The 15,379-nt window shown below is 35.5% G+C and overlaps 2 protein-coding genes across 2 annotated transcripts in view; one reads left to right on the top strand and one right to left on the bottom strand.

Moving 5' to 3' along the window:
- The window catches only part of LOC136028836 (adhesive plaque matrix protein-like), a 32,529-nt gene extending 29,749 nt beyond the window's left edge, over positions 1-2,780 (top strand). The window contains exon 3 of the mRNA XM_065706768.1: positions 2,081-2,780. Coding sequence (XP_065562840.1) covers positions 2,081-2,764 — 684 coding nt within the window. The 3' untranslated portion in view covers positions 2,765-2,780. The remainder of the gene's footprint in view (positions 1-2,080) is intronic.
- LOC136028837 (electron transfer flavoprotein regulatory factor 1-like) overlaps positions 1-15,379 on the bottom strand; it is a 194,624-nt gene that overhangs the window by 67,289 nt on the left and 111,956 nt on the right. The window lies entirely within an intron of this gene.

The raw sequence follows: 15,379 nt of genomic DNA, 5'->3' as shown, positions 1-15,379 counted from the left end.
CAATGTTAAGTATTAAAACGAACAGAAATTATTACACATGTGAGGGGGGTTACTCCTCCTCAACACATTAGTCTTTACGCTAAAGTTTGAATTTTGTCCCAATTCTTTAAGAACGACTCTTGAAACACAAGATCCGTTTAATTAAAACAATAAGACCCTTTTTTAAAGTACTAAAAGACTTTTTGTTTTTTGTTTAAGAATTTAAAGCATCAATTAGGTTCCGTAAGCTGTTTGATAAAATAGTTGACTTTCCCTTGAGTTTTATTAGGCCAAGTTAAAGTATTTTTTTTATTAATGAAATTATTTTTTCTTTTGCTTTGTGTTTTCGCTGAGTGACAATATTATTATTGTCCTTAAGTCATTCTTGTCCCCCTTTTTTTTTGTGTGTGTGTGTTTGTCTCTCCTGTGCTTTGTGTTTTTTTTTTTTCATTTACTACCCTGCCACCTATTTTTGTATATAGAGGACACAACTAAATTATTATTATTATTCTTAGTGTATCATTCAGTAATAAACTGTAAGTAGTGACTCGTGCTAATGGTAACCGAAACTCTCAAAAATGATTTTGATAACAATATGTACATTGAAAGAATCAAATTTTAAAGTGTTTTAACTAAATAAAAACTTTTTATCAAAAAAAGAAGTTTTGCAAAGAAAAGTAAAGAGCTTTTAGTGTATCATTCATGTTTTTATTTAGTGTATCATTCAGTAATAAACTGTAAGTAGTGACTCGTGCTAATGGTAACCGAAACTCTCAAAAATGATTTTGATAACAATATGTACATTGAAAGAATCAAATTTTAAAGTGTTTTAACTAAATAAAAACTTTTTATCAAAAAAAGAAGTTTTGCAAAGAAAAGTAAAGAGCTACATTAAACCAAAGACGAGCTGGATAAATGTAAAATAATATTTCAAATTTTCAATAAATACAATTTACTATTAATAAATAACTGCAAACAAAAACTACCATAAAGAGGAGTGAGAGGACTACCATAAAGTACCATAAATTCTTGAGAAATTAAAATGAATAATGAAGTCAAACATAAGCGAACAAAAACTACCATAAAGAGGAGTTAAAGGGCTACCATAAAGTACCACAAATTCTTGGGAAATTAAAACGAATAATGAAGTCAAACATAAGCGAACAAAAACTACCATAAAGAGGAGTAGGGCTAACGCCCCCTAAGCCATTTAAGGGCTAGAGTGTCCTTTACGCTTTACCGAAAACAATTTTCATTTTAAGCAGCGGGATTTTTTCTTGTCAAAACTTCAACAACGATAGCAAAAAAAGGAGCCACTATAATAGCCATTTGGAAAAGAGGTAATGAAAGTAAACTAAAAAGTAAAGAGAAAATGTATCCATATTCGTATTTGCATCTATTTACCAGTTGTAAAACTCCTTTCCAACTTATTCATTTGTTTGCCAAAAATATTGTAGATCTGGCATTTTTCTGATAATTAGACTTAAGCGGCGTTCACATGCATGTCTAGCTAGAATCCCATGTCTTGACATGTATCTGGCCAAAAATTAATGACTAGACAACTACCGTTCACAAGTAAAATGTAGTGCTTGGCTAGACAAGTTGCAGCTAAGCATCCAGTTGTAGACTCGAGAACTCAAAGTCTAGGATTTTCGATTACAGCCAATCAATATGTGTCAAGTTTTCTTATTAGGTGTTTTTCATTTTAAGCCAATATTCAACACCAGACAAGACAGTGAAGCACACTAAGGCAATTTTTTGACTTTTCTCATCCATTATCTCAGATATTGATACGTTTTCTCTTTTATAACGTTAATAAATTCAAAGTTACTGAGATAGTAAAAAACAGGGATTACAATTTTGAAAGTTTTACCCGCATAAGTTGTCTTCATTGGCTGGAAATGACAAATGCAATTCATTTGAAACTAAAATTGTAGTTTTAGCTAAGCACTGAATTCTTCTTGGGAATGGTAGTTGCCTAGAAATTCATTTCTGGCCAGACAAGTGTCTAGAAATGAGATTCTAGCTAAACTTTAGGAACATTAAAAAGAATATTTTCTGCGTCATTTTTTATTACTTATTTTACTAAGTATTTTTTCAGGAAAAAGGGATGCCCTACTCTTTTGCATATAAAGTCAATGATCCTTACAACTATAACGATTTTGGACACAAAGAGAAAAATGATGGCTACGCAACAACCGGGGAATACTTTGTAAATCTTCCAGACGGTCGACTACAAGTGGTGAAATACATATCTGATCACAACGGATATCGGGCTGATGTATCCTACATCGGAGAAGCAAAATACGAAAGACAAACTTACAGCCAGAGCTATGATTATAAGTCAGGCGTTAATCAAAGTCCTGAAACCAAGTACGACCAATATAATTCTATTGATAAACCACGCTACAGACCGTCATATAACCAATATAAAACTGCTTATAAGAAGACCTATGCACCGTCATATGACAAATACAAGTCTGCCTACAAACCAACCTACGCACCAAAATACAAGTACAAGCCTATTTATAAAGAGAACAAAGCGATTAAACAGAGGCCTACCTATCCAATTGGCTTCAAGTCTAAAGTCCGACTGGTTTCAGTTGTTAAGGATAATCCTTCTGGTTATGATCCTAATCAAAAGAACGACAGAAGATACATTTCAGCACGTGCAAGTGAACTGAATGGATACGAAACGATTCCAATTTATAAACCAAAGAAAAGGTTAGGTGATTTACCCTGGTCAGAAACAGGTTGGGTGCCTATGTACATACCTAGCTATTAATAAATTATTTATTCAATTTTTGTACAGCTTTAGTATCCACGATAGCAAATGTGACACTTTTTCCTTGTGGATTAAACCAAAGTGTAATACTTTCATGACCCAACCTCTTGGCAAGCCTGTTGGGTACTTGTGTATTATTCAGAACACATTCAATAAGTGAAGCTAGGTTCTTTCGTGAAACAAACTACGATGCAGGTACATTTTAATTAGACATTCTATATGTAGAGGTGGTTAGGATACGTTAAGTTAGGTGTTTGATATAATGCCCCCCCCCCCTAAATGTGCAAATATATAGCCTAAACTTTTGATAAAGCTAATGAAATAAAACAAAATATGATGAAAGTATAATACTTTATTAGGAAAATTGTAAAATTACAACTTAAAATTCTAACCTAGCCTAATCTTTTGTCTTTGAGTTTTGTCTTTGTGGCTATGAAACCAGATTTTCTCATAAAATATACCTGCATCGCAGTTTGTTTCACGAGTTTGTTTCACTTCAGTTTGTTTCAATAAGTGAAGTTAGGTCACGCAACCTAACTTCACTTATTAAGTGTGTTCTGAATAATACACAAGTACCGCCTGTTGGCTGCTGCAGTTAATAAATTTCGCTTATTGTTCAATTCTACATACGCCTGCACAGAAACGTGAGTGTTTCCTCCAGACTTTTTTTTGCATTTTCGTTAAAAAATGTTTCCCTTTTTGTTAATTTAATTCAAACATTTGAAAAAAATGAATAAAATACCCTCCCTAGAATTGAAAACATATTTGTCCTATTTATTTGAGATTTATCTCGACACAGGATGTTTTCCAGTTCGACTTAGATAGGAATTGTCGCATCTAATCCCCAAAATGACTTTTATCTTGGGAAGGGGGTACGTCGAGGAGATCTTAATGGATTTTCTCTAAAATATTTAGCATAGTGCTTCAAAATAGTTAATTTAAAATATTACATTGTTAGTTTGAAACTCGCGGGGGGCTTATGATTCTTTTAACCTTTTGAAGCTCTTTTTTTCAAACATAATGGTGGAAAACTATATGTGCCTTGAATAGTCTTGGAAAGTAGAAATAAAATCAAACTGAATGTTTGATATAATGCTTTTAATTATTGAAAGATCATCAGTTCAAGATTTTATTTCACTTTAATTTTATTTTCATTTTCAATGTTGTAATAACTATTGTAACTGAAGCACCAATGACGCAAGAGGCATTATACTTTTAGTGTTAGGGAAAGGGGCAGTATCCGACTCTTGTTTTTAGTGAAGCTATATTTGTCTTGAACAGTCTTGAAAAAACTAATAAAATTAAACTTTAATTGCTGAAAGCTCACCAGTTCAAAATTTAATTTTACTGTAAATTTTACATTTATCTTCAACGTTGCAATAACTACAAAAAAAAAAATATTTGTAACATAATTGGTTCTCAATAAAGCGTCAATGATGCAGTTGGTTTTAGACTTTTACAGTGGGAAAGCAGGCAAAACCCAAGCTCTCGGTTCTAGCGATTTTTGTTCGTTTCGAGCTTGATTTGCATATTCATTTTATTTTCTAATAGCGACTTCTGGTTATTTTGAGTTTGGGTTGTTGTAGGTTTCTATTTCTTCTGATTTTAAATTTAATTAACTTAAAAAACTTTTTCCACGAGAAAATTTTTCCAAAAAAAGTAAAAACCCCTAAAACAAAACACAATTTGTGCTTTACTGAAAAAACAAGCAAACAAATGACTGCGGATTTTCAGTTAAATAGACATACTGACACTTCTTTGTTAAGGTTTTGATATCTTTTCATTTATGAAAGTAAGAAAGGTGAAAACATTTCAAACGTACTTTGCTTTCAGTAAAGCGCAAATTGTGTTCTAGTCTTGAGAAGGAAGGCATAGGGGTTATCAGCCCTACTCATGTTAACTTTTGCTCGTTTTGAGTTTGACTCGGCTATTTATTGTAATTGCTGTTCGTTTTAAGTTTCATTTATTTATTGATAGTGGTTTTTTGGTAGTTTTACGCTTGGAAGATTATTTGAATTTATTTTTTTTCATTTTTGCTTAATGGAGCTCTTCACTTTTTTTTTGAAAAACTTGTCGTGTGGAAAAAGTTTTTTAATTATTTTCTAGTCGTTTTTTATTGACATGTTCTTTTAATGGAAAAAAATATTATGCATCTTTTCAGTTTTCTTCTATAAGAATTCATAGTATTGGTTGTTATTTATATGTTGGAGCAGCCTATTCAACAATTTTTAATTCTGACACAAACAGTATTTTATTAATTTAATTATTTAGCTTCTGAAGTTGACCTGAAAAATGGAACTTAATATCATTCCCAGAAGATTTTATTTATTCTCTTTGACAACCTCAATACACTTGCACTTTTTTATTTATTTAAATTGTAAGAGTAGAAGTAGTAATAGTAGTATCCCCAAAAGTTTCAACTTAATATTGGTCGTTCTCGTATATATATATATATATATATATATATATATATATATATATATATATATATATATATATATATATATATATATATATATATATATATATATATATATATATATATATATACGAGAACACGAAAGATATATATATCTCGTATATATATAGTCGTTCTCGATATATTGTTGAGGTGTCTTATTTGCAACCATCTAACGCAATCCCTTATGATTTACTTTAAGCAACAGTTAGTTTTAATGCACAACGGGTCAATTGCATGATTCTTGGGGGGGAGGGGTTGACATGCCTAATATCCCTAAGGACATAGTTGATGAGCAAAATTGCTGTCTCAAAGTTTTGACTGGATGCGTTTGGAAAATGAATAGGTTTGAGGCAAGAGCTGCTCACCTTCCAATCTCTTGTTACTCTTAAAAAAGGCAGCAGATACTTGTGCAGTAATTGGAGTGCAAGGGGGATGACTTCCTCCTTCATGTATCTAGTAAAAACATTTTGAACAAGTTTAAACGAAGTGAAAACGTTTTAAATGTATTGTGTTTTCAGTAAAGTACAGATTATATTCTGGTCTTGAGAAGGTAGGGGGGGGGGGTGTCAAAGACATAATTTCGAGAACTTTTGACTATACTGAACAAAATGGCTACTGAAAATTTTTGATTAGATGTGTTTTGGGAATTGATAGGTGTGGGGGGGATTGTTGTCCTCCCACTACTTTTGACTAATAAAAGGACACTGGCCCTTTCGAGTTCCAATCGAATGAACCCTTTTCGAAGTTTCTGCGACAACAAGTGGCAATCACAAAATTTCTGTCAGATGCATTTGGAAGATATATGAGGTATGCGTGGGGTTTATCCACCCTCCGGTCATTCTGAATATTAAAAAGGGTACTAGAACTTCTGATTACCAATCCAACGAGCCCCCTCCGAAGTATTGTACGATCACCCTTTATATATACCTTATGTGCCCCCAAGACATAAAATTACCTTGCCCTGATGGCTGTCGGGGGTCGTCCTCAAAGATATAATTTCTGGTCCTTTCAATTACGTTGAACAAAATGAGTATCTTGATTGGATGTGTTTGAGAATATGGTGGGCAAGGGAGGGGGTTGAGTTGCCCTCCAATCACTTTCGATTATTAAAAAGGGCACAGGCCTTTTCAATTTCCAATCGAAAGAGCTGTTTTCGAAGGTTCTACGTCCATAAATGGTCACCTAAAAATTTCTATCTTGTGCATTTTGGGAAAATGCTAGGTTTAGGGGGGGGTATCCACCCTCCGATCACTCTAAGTTTTAAAAAGGACACTAGAGCTTCCGATTACGAATCCAATAATCCTCCTCCGAAGTTTATATGATTACACTTTATATATATACCTTATATGCCTCCATGGAATAACTTACAACTCTTGCCCTAAGGGTTGTGGGGGGTTGCCATCATATAAGACATAATTTCCGGACCTTTCAATTACGTTGAACAAAATAGCTATCTCAAAACTTTTATTGGATGTATTTGGAGACCTGGTGAGCGTGGGAGAGGGGCTAGTTGCCCTCTGATAACTTTCGACTATTAAAAAGGACAATGGGCCTTCCAATTTCTAATTGAATTAACTGTTTTTGAAGTTTCTACGACAACAAATGACCATATCACAATTAAAATTAGATATGTTTCGCGAAAATACGAGACGTGGAGGGGGGCATCCAGCCTTTGAGAACTCTGAGTCTTAAAGAGAGCCCTAGAACTTATGATTCTCAATCCATTTTGCCCCCTCCTAAGGCTATACAATCACCCTTTTCATATATACCTTATATGCAGAACATAACTTAAAATCCTTGCCCTTGGGGCTTTGTCATCCTCAGAGACATAGTTTCCAGATCTTTCAATTACGTTTAACAAAATAGTTATCTCAAAATTTTTATTGGATGTGTTTGAGAGAATGGGGGATGTGGGAGGGGGGTTAGTTGCCCTCCAATCACTTTTAGCTACTAAAATACCTTTTTTTAACTTTTAATCGAATGAGCTGTTCAAAAATTTATGTCAGATGCATTTCGGGAAAATAAAAGGTGTGGGGGGATATCCACCCTCTGACCACTCTAATCACCCCCTTAATCTTAAAAAGGGTGCTTAAAGTTCTGATTACAAATCCAATGAGCCCTTGCGAAGTTTAAACGATTACCCTTATATACCCCAGGCCATGCTTACAACCCTTGCCTTGAGGGTTCTGGGGAGGTTGTCACCCTCAAAGACATAATTTCAAGACTTTTCAATTATGTTAAACAAAATGGCTATCTAAAAACTTGTATTGAATGGATTTGGGGAAAAGGTGGGCATGGGAAAGGAGTTAGTTGCCTTCCAATCACTTTTGACTGTTAAAAAGTACAGTAGTCCTTCCAATTTCCAGTCGAATGAGCTCTTTCCAAAGTCTCTAAGACAGCAAATGACCATCTCAAAATTCCTATTAGATGTATTTTTGGAAAATATGAAGTGTGTGTGAGTGGGGGGGGGGTATGTACCCTCCCACCACTCTGAATCTTAAAAAGGGCACTATAACTTGTGATTATCGATCCAATGAGCCCCCTTCGAAGTTTATTCGATCACCCTTTGTACATATACATTGTATGCCCCATGGCACAACTTACAACCCTTGCCCTGTGGGATCTAGGGGGGGGGCTGTCATCCTCAAAGACATAATTTCGGGACCTTTAAATTACGTTGTACAAAATGGCTATCTTGAAATTTTAATTGGATGTGTTAAGGGAAATGGTGGCCGTGGGAGGGGTTAGTTGCCCGTCAATCACTTTTGACTAGCCCTTTCAATTCCAGTACAGGGTACTAGCCAGTACTTTCAATTTCCAATTGAATGAGCCCTTGTTGAAGTTTCTACGAAAAGTTTTTCGATACAAAGTGCCCTAGTCTAAAACAAAAAAAGGAAATAAACAATACGTTGTGCCCACTGCGCTGTTTACTTAGGCAGCTGCCTATGGTATGGCCTTTACTTTTCTTTAAAGAACTTCTTTTTCGGAAATATTTCTTTTAAATAATTGTTGCTCGTTTTTGTTTGCCAGAGTTTCAAGCTGTTCAAAATTTGCCATTTCAAAATAATTTGTTATTTCAAAATAAATTAACAGTCTTGGCAAGAACAAATATATATATCGAATATCATTGTGTATCGAAACTGAAGATTCAATTATAATGATACTGTTTTATTAGTTGCTGAAAGCTCACTAGCTCAAGATTTTGTTTCACTAAGGGCCGGAATTAAAGCTTTGACACTTCTTGGCCCTAGTGTTTTTGCAAGATTTTAGAGGAAATCCCCAAAATTCCAGGAATAAGTGAAAACTACAGAGCCTAGTGGGCCCAGGAATAAGTGAAAACTACAGAGCCTAGTGGGCCTATTGGTGAAACCTGGTTGGGTTTCACTGCAATTTTAATTTTATTTGTAAAAGTGAAAAGAAAATCATCTATAATATCATTCATTTTAGTAAAGTACCAAATACGCAGTAGAACTTATTCTTTCACCGTTAGGGAAACGGGCAGTAGCCAAACTCTTATTACAATGAATGTAATATCATTCATCTTACTTATATAGAATATAGGTGTCTTGGACAGTTTGGAAAGAGCTAATGAACTGCTTTCCCATAATTTTTGGAATAGAATATCTTTAGTAAGTTTTCGTGGGGAGGGGGAGGGTCAGGCCACGCTGAGAGTGCCAGGGCCCAGATCCCATGATTTACCAGTCATTGATATGAAAATATGGTAGGAAAATACGGTTGATGTGGGGGGGGGGCTAGTTGCCATCAGATTACTTTTGACTCTCAAATAGGAAACTAGTACTTTCGATTACTAGTCATTTGAGTTCCCTCCAAAGTTTATCTTCTCCATTAAAAAAAAAACATATATCTGCTCCCAGATATAAGTTTTACAACTCTTCCCCGAGATCTTGCGGTGGTGAGGGGGTATTTTAACCCCGAAGTTTTTCTTATCTAATCGTTGGACTATTCCAATCAAAATGGCTATTTTAAAATTTGGGATTAGAATCATTTGGGGAAAAGAGGGTTTTTGTGAGGGGAGGGGTGTTAGATGTACTCTGTTAATTTTTGACTCTTAAAACGGTAACTATAACTTTCAATTTATAATCAAAAGTTCCACATCTGAAGTTCGACCACTCCTTGCATAAAAACCTGATATGCACTGATGATACACGACCACTCCTTGCATAAAAACCTGATATGCCCCTGTTGCATGACTTACAACGCTTGCCCTCGGGCTCTGAGGGGTTGTGAAAATCAAGAAGGTTTGTTATTTTATCTTTAAACTGTTTTGAACAAAATGCCTCAAAATTTTGATCGGATGCATTTGAGGAAAAAGGGCCTTGTGGGGGGGGGGAGTGTGGTTGCCCTCCGATCACTTTTGACTTTAAGACGGCGCTAGATATTCCTATTTACAATCGAACGAGCCCTCTCCAAAAGTTGTACTAACATCCCTTTCATTAAGCCATCCCTTTCATCTAATCATTTGAGTCCCCTTCGAAGTTTAAATGACCATCTCTTCCATAAAATCTTATATGCCCCCGGGACACAAGTTACAACCCTTAGCTCCCCCATTTTTCGGGGGAGGGTTATTTTGATCCTGAAGTTTACGCTATCTGATCCTTGGACTATTTCAAAGAAAATGCCTATCTTGAATTAATCGGATGCAATTGCGGAAAAGAGGATGTGTGGGTGGGGCGGGGTAGATGCCCGCCGATCACTTTTGACTGTCAAAAATTTAACTGTAAATTTCAATTTCCAATCGAAGAAGCTACATCTGAAGTTCATACGACCACCTCTTACATAAAAACCTTATATGCTCCAGGGGCATAACTTAAAACACTTGCCTCTGGGTTCTGGGGGTTGTGTTAGACCCGGACTTCTTATTATCTGATTTTTGTATTATTTTTAGAATTTTTATCAGATACATTTAAGGAAAAAAGGGCCTAGGGGCTGTTTGCCCTCATATCACTTTTGACATGTGGATGAGCCCCCTCCAAAGTCTATACAATCATCCCTTCCATATTAAGTACCTCTGGGAAAAAAACATCGGAGCCTTATGGCCTTAGGGCTGGTGGGGGGACGCTATTTGTCATCGGATCACTTTTGAACCTTATAAGGGAGCTAGAGCTTTCAATTTCTATTCATTTGAGTCCCCTTGACCCCGAGACATATATTCCAAACCCCTCCCCACGGTCTTTTAGGGTTATTTGACCCAAAGTTTTGTCATTTTGTCGTTGGACTATTTCAAACAAAATAGTTGTCTCAAAATTTCGATCAGATGTGTTTGGGGAAATGACGGTGTGGGAAGGGGGCAAATGCCCGCCGATCACTTTTGATGACTCTTAAAAAGGTAACTAGAACTCTAAATTTCCAATAAGATTAGCCGCCTCTGATGTTTATACGACCCCCCTTACATGAAGCCTTATCTACCCCTGCGGCATAACTTAAAACACTTCCCCTAGGCTCTGGGGGCTGTGTCAACCCCTGACTTTTGTCATTTGATATTTAAACTATTTTGAACAAAATAGCTATCTCAAAGTTTTGATCAGATGCATTTGGAGAATGATGGGCCTTGGGAGAGAGGGTTAATTGCCCTCCGATCACTCTCGACTCTTAAAAAGGGCTCTATAAATTCCAAGTTGCAATCAAATGAGCCCCCTCCAAAGTTTATATGACCATCCCTTCTGTAAAAAATCTTGTATGCCCCAATGACATAATTTACAACACTTGCCCGCTAGGTTCTGGGTCTGTGTTATCCCTTAAATTTGATATTTAAACTATTTTGAACAAAATAGCTATCTCAAAGTTTTGATCAGATGCATTTGGAGAATGATGGGCCTTGGGAGAGAGGGTTAATTGCCCTCCGATCAGTCTCGACTCTTAAAAAGGGCTCTATAAATTCCAAGTTACAATCAAATGAGCCCCCTCCAAAGTTTATATGACCATCCCTTCTGTAAAAAATCTTGTATGCCCCAAGGGTATAATTTACAACACTTGCCCGCTAGGTTCTGGGGGCTGTGTCATCCCTTAAATTTGATATTTAAACTATTTTGAACAAAATAGCTATCTCAAAGTTTCGATCAGATGCATTTGGAGAATGATGGGCCTTGGGAGAGATGGTTAATTGCCCTCCGATCACTCTCGACTCTTAAAAAGGGCTCTATAAATTCCACGTTACAATCAAATGAGCTCCCTTCAAAGTTTATATGACCATCCCTTCTGTAAAAAATCTTGTATGCAATAAGGACATAATTTACAACACTTGCCCGCTAGGTTCTGGGGGCTGTGTTATCCCTGGAGTTTTATTGTATGATATATGATCTGTTTTGAACAAAATGAACATAAAACTTTGATTGGACTCATTTGGGGAAGAGAGGGTTGGGGGGGGGGCTAGTGGAAACTGCATCACTTTTGACTCTTAAAAAGGGAATTAAAACTTCCAATTCTAATCATTTGAGTCCCTTCTGATCTTTAAATGGCCACTTCTTCCATAAAAGTCTTATATACACCCATGGCATAAGTTACAACCCTTCCCCAGAGGTCTGCGGGGGATGTTGACCTCAAAGTTTTTGTTATCTGATTGTTGGACTATTTCGAACAAACTCTGATGGAGCGATACCCTCTTATCCCTTTTGACTCATAAAAAAGCAACTAGAACTTTCAATTTCCAATCAAATGAGCCAACTCTGAAGTTTATGTGACAAACCATTGCATATAAACCTTATATGCCACCGGAACTAGCTTAAAACACTTGCCCCCAGGTTCTGGGGGTTTATGTTGACCCTGGAGTTTTGTTATCTAATGTGTGAACTATTTTTCACAAAATGGCTACCTCAAATTTTTATCGGATAGCTTTGGGGGAAAATGGTGTAGAGGGGAGAGGGCTTTACGCTAAAGTTGGACCTTTTTTCCTGGTTCTGAAAGAACGCGTCCTGAAACACATGGAACGTTTAGTTAGAATAGGGGACTTTTTTTTATTCTTGAAAGCTTTAGCGTGAAGAGAGGGGTATTGAAGAGAGGACAGCCCTCCTAACATACGGAATAATGTCTATCCATTTTAGTTTTCAATGTTGCTCTTCAATTTTAGTTGAAAAAACTTGTTTTCTGTTTAATCTCAATGAACATACCCCACAAATGGTATTTTTCAAAGTCTTGGGAGGGGATACAGAAACAATCCTGATCCCTCTTCCCAGGTCAACACCACTATCACAAAAAAATAATTTTAATTAATCACCTTAACATTTAATAGTTGAAATTATCTGTCATGATTGAGGAAGTAAGTAATATGATTATGTGACAATATTTCAAATTATTATTATATAAATTTACCTCAAAAGGACTACCCGCTGTGAAACTCTTGTTCAGATAAATCAATGAATGTGCATACAGTGAAACTAATTGAGTAGACCAACAAAAAGTTGTTCATAAGTTGAATTATGCGCAAAATTAATGTTGTTAACTTCAAACTTATATCGAGAATAAAACTGTTAGGCATTAGTGTGGAAATTAAAATTTATCCATCCATTTCATTTCCCTAATTTTCTCTTCAAGTAAATTTTCTTTTTCAGTAAAGCAACAAACTCCATAGCAAACACTTTCAGAAAGCTCCTAGATTAAAAAAAAGTAGCTTTCGAGATCAAACATGCATTTGTAGCCTAGCCTTTAGCTTCCGGTCTACCTACAAAATGGTTAGTTTTCTGGCAACCAATATCTCCCCTTCTACGGATTTTTCTGTAGGTCTCCTGAATTTAAATTCTGTCCATGGACAAAACAACGTAGTCACAGAATCTATGGAATACCTACGGAAAAATCGGAATCCTATTGAAAATGTCGTATTCACTCTTTCCTAGTATTATTTACCCCGAATCACTGGAAAATTCTGCTACAAATTCTAATTTTCGGTTCAAAGCCATACCCAAATTTTGATTCAGTCGGATCTACGACTTTTTTCGTCTGTGGCGTTTAGCATAGCTACTTTTTGTTATAAGAGTTTTTGGAAAAAAAAAAAAAACTTACAAAAAAAAAGCTTAGTGAACCTTCCTTGGCCGCAAAAGAGAGAAAGTTTTCAAGCTGGACTAAATTCTAAAATTATACGATGAGGATGAGGATGACGGATGAGGATGAGGATGACGAAAGATGAGGATGGAAATAGCTGCTGGTTTCTTGCGATCGTGCACTTTCACCAAGAGACTTTTGTGGCACCTGGTGCCATATGGAAAATACTACTGGATCCTGTCTAAACCTCTGTCTAAATAAATGGATTTATCCCAATTTTAACGCTTATTATTCGTCATAGAACGTCAGCGTGGCCTGATAAAGGGCTATAAACTATCAGCTCAACATTTTGTTTGCAATTAGAAGACACAGGACAGAAGGCTTTGCCACCTTAATTGGAAATTCATTTTACGTTTAGGCAAGATTAAAGAAGAATATTTACATCAAGACTTCGAATAAATTTTGTCACTTAACTCTCTCTGAAAAAAATCAAGTGAATAACGCGGAAGTTCATTATTTCGTGAATGACCCGAACGTTATCTATTTTTTTGTATAAATACACCGTTTCAATTTTTAATACTTTAGTATTTCTGCTGATGACGGTCGCTGTATATGTGATGGAAATATCTATACTTTTGTACCTGTTTTCACTAACTAATAAATCAATTTATCTCCATTTGAACGTTTATTATTCGTCATAAAATGGCAGTGTGGTCTGAGGAAACGATACCGAATTTAAGGTGTCACGTCGAAAATACGAAAAAACTTGCGACGTTTAAGGGATTATAAAAAAGATCCAGTGGAAACACTGTTAACAGCGTGACAAGGAGTGCGTTCGGATCCTAAAATATGATACTTGACTTGGTGTAATTGGAGCTGACTAAAACAGAATTCTTTTTTAAATCCCAAAGACTGCATTTTCAAATAGTCTTATGTTCAGATGTTAAATTCCAGACATCTTCAAGTAGCTATGCGTTGACTATTCAGTGACAGGAGGTACGAAAAGTCAACTGAAGTCCGGGAGTAAATTAATCAGAGTAGCTGTGATTGCAGAGCGTAAAACAGTTCAGAGCGTTGTAGTTCAACTAAAGTTCATGATACTAACACACTCCAGATCGATTATTGCAGCCCATGGTTCTTTTAGCGATTACATAAAAAAAACTAGTTTTTTTGACTGAAAGTAAGGAGCGACATTAAAACTTAAAACGAACAGAAATTACTCCATATATGAAATGGGTTGTCCCCTACGCAATCCCTCGCTCTTTACACTAAAGCTTTTAATTGTTTTAAAAAGCAGAATTGTGGCAAAGAGTCAAACTTTAGCGTAAAGAGCGAGGGATTGTGGAGGGGACAACCCATTTCATATAAGGAGTAATTTCTGTTCGTTTTAAGTTTTAATGTCGCTCCTTACTTTCAGTTAAAAAAACTAGTTTTTTTATGTAATTTCTGAACGTTTTTGAATTAATGCATGTTTGATTTTGGCTCTCCACACATAAATTATTAAAATGAAATTTGCATATTAATTCCTTTTTTGGCTAAATGGCTTTCTCTTAGTTTTGATCAGACGATTTTGAGAAATAAGGGATGGGGAAGGAGGCCTAGTTGCCATGCAATTTTTTTCGGTTACATAAAAAGGCAACTATAAATTTTAATTTTTAACGAATTTTTTTATTAGTAAAAAATATACGTAACTTAGGAATTAACTTACGTAACAAACTTTTATATTCTTTAATTTTTAATATGTATATGAGGGGGTTTGTACCCTTGTTAATACCTCGTTCTTTACACTAAATCATAAGTTTTGTCCCAATTCTTTAAGAATGACCCCTGAATCAGAAAGGCCGTAGAATAAATAGTTGAAATTACTAAAAATACTATAGCATAAAGAGCGAGGTATTTATCTCCTCCTAAATACCTCACTCTTTATACTAAAGTATTTTTAGAACCCCTCATATGCGTAATAATCTCTGTTCGTTTTAAGTTTCAATGCTACTCTTTACTTTCAATTGAAAAAACTTTTCCATGTTTATTTTTTCATTGTTTTTTTTTATAGTAATTTTAGAAAATTCTGCGCCCTTTTCATTGAATTTCTGTTCCCCCATGACATATTTTTCCAAGGAAAGATCCTCCCAGATAGCCTCCACCCCTCAATCCCACCCCCA

The sequence above is a fragment of the Artemia franciscana genome, chromosome 7 (assembly GCF_032884065.1).
Source record: "Artemia franciscana chromosome 7, ASM3288406v1, whole genome shotgun sequence".
Lineage (NCBI taxonomy): Eukaryota > Metazoa > Arthropoda > Branchiopoda > Anostraca > Artemiidae > Artemia > Artemia franciscana.
Note: the sequence above shows the minus strand (reverse complement) of the source record. Positions and strands in the feature narration are given on the sequence as shown.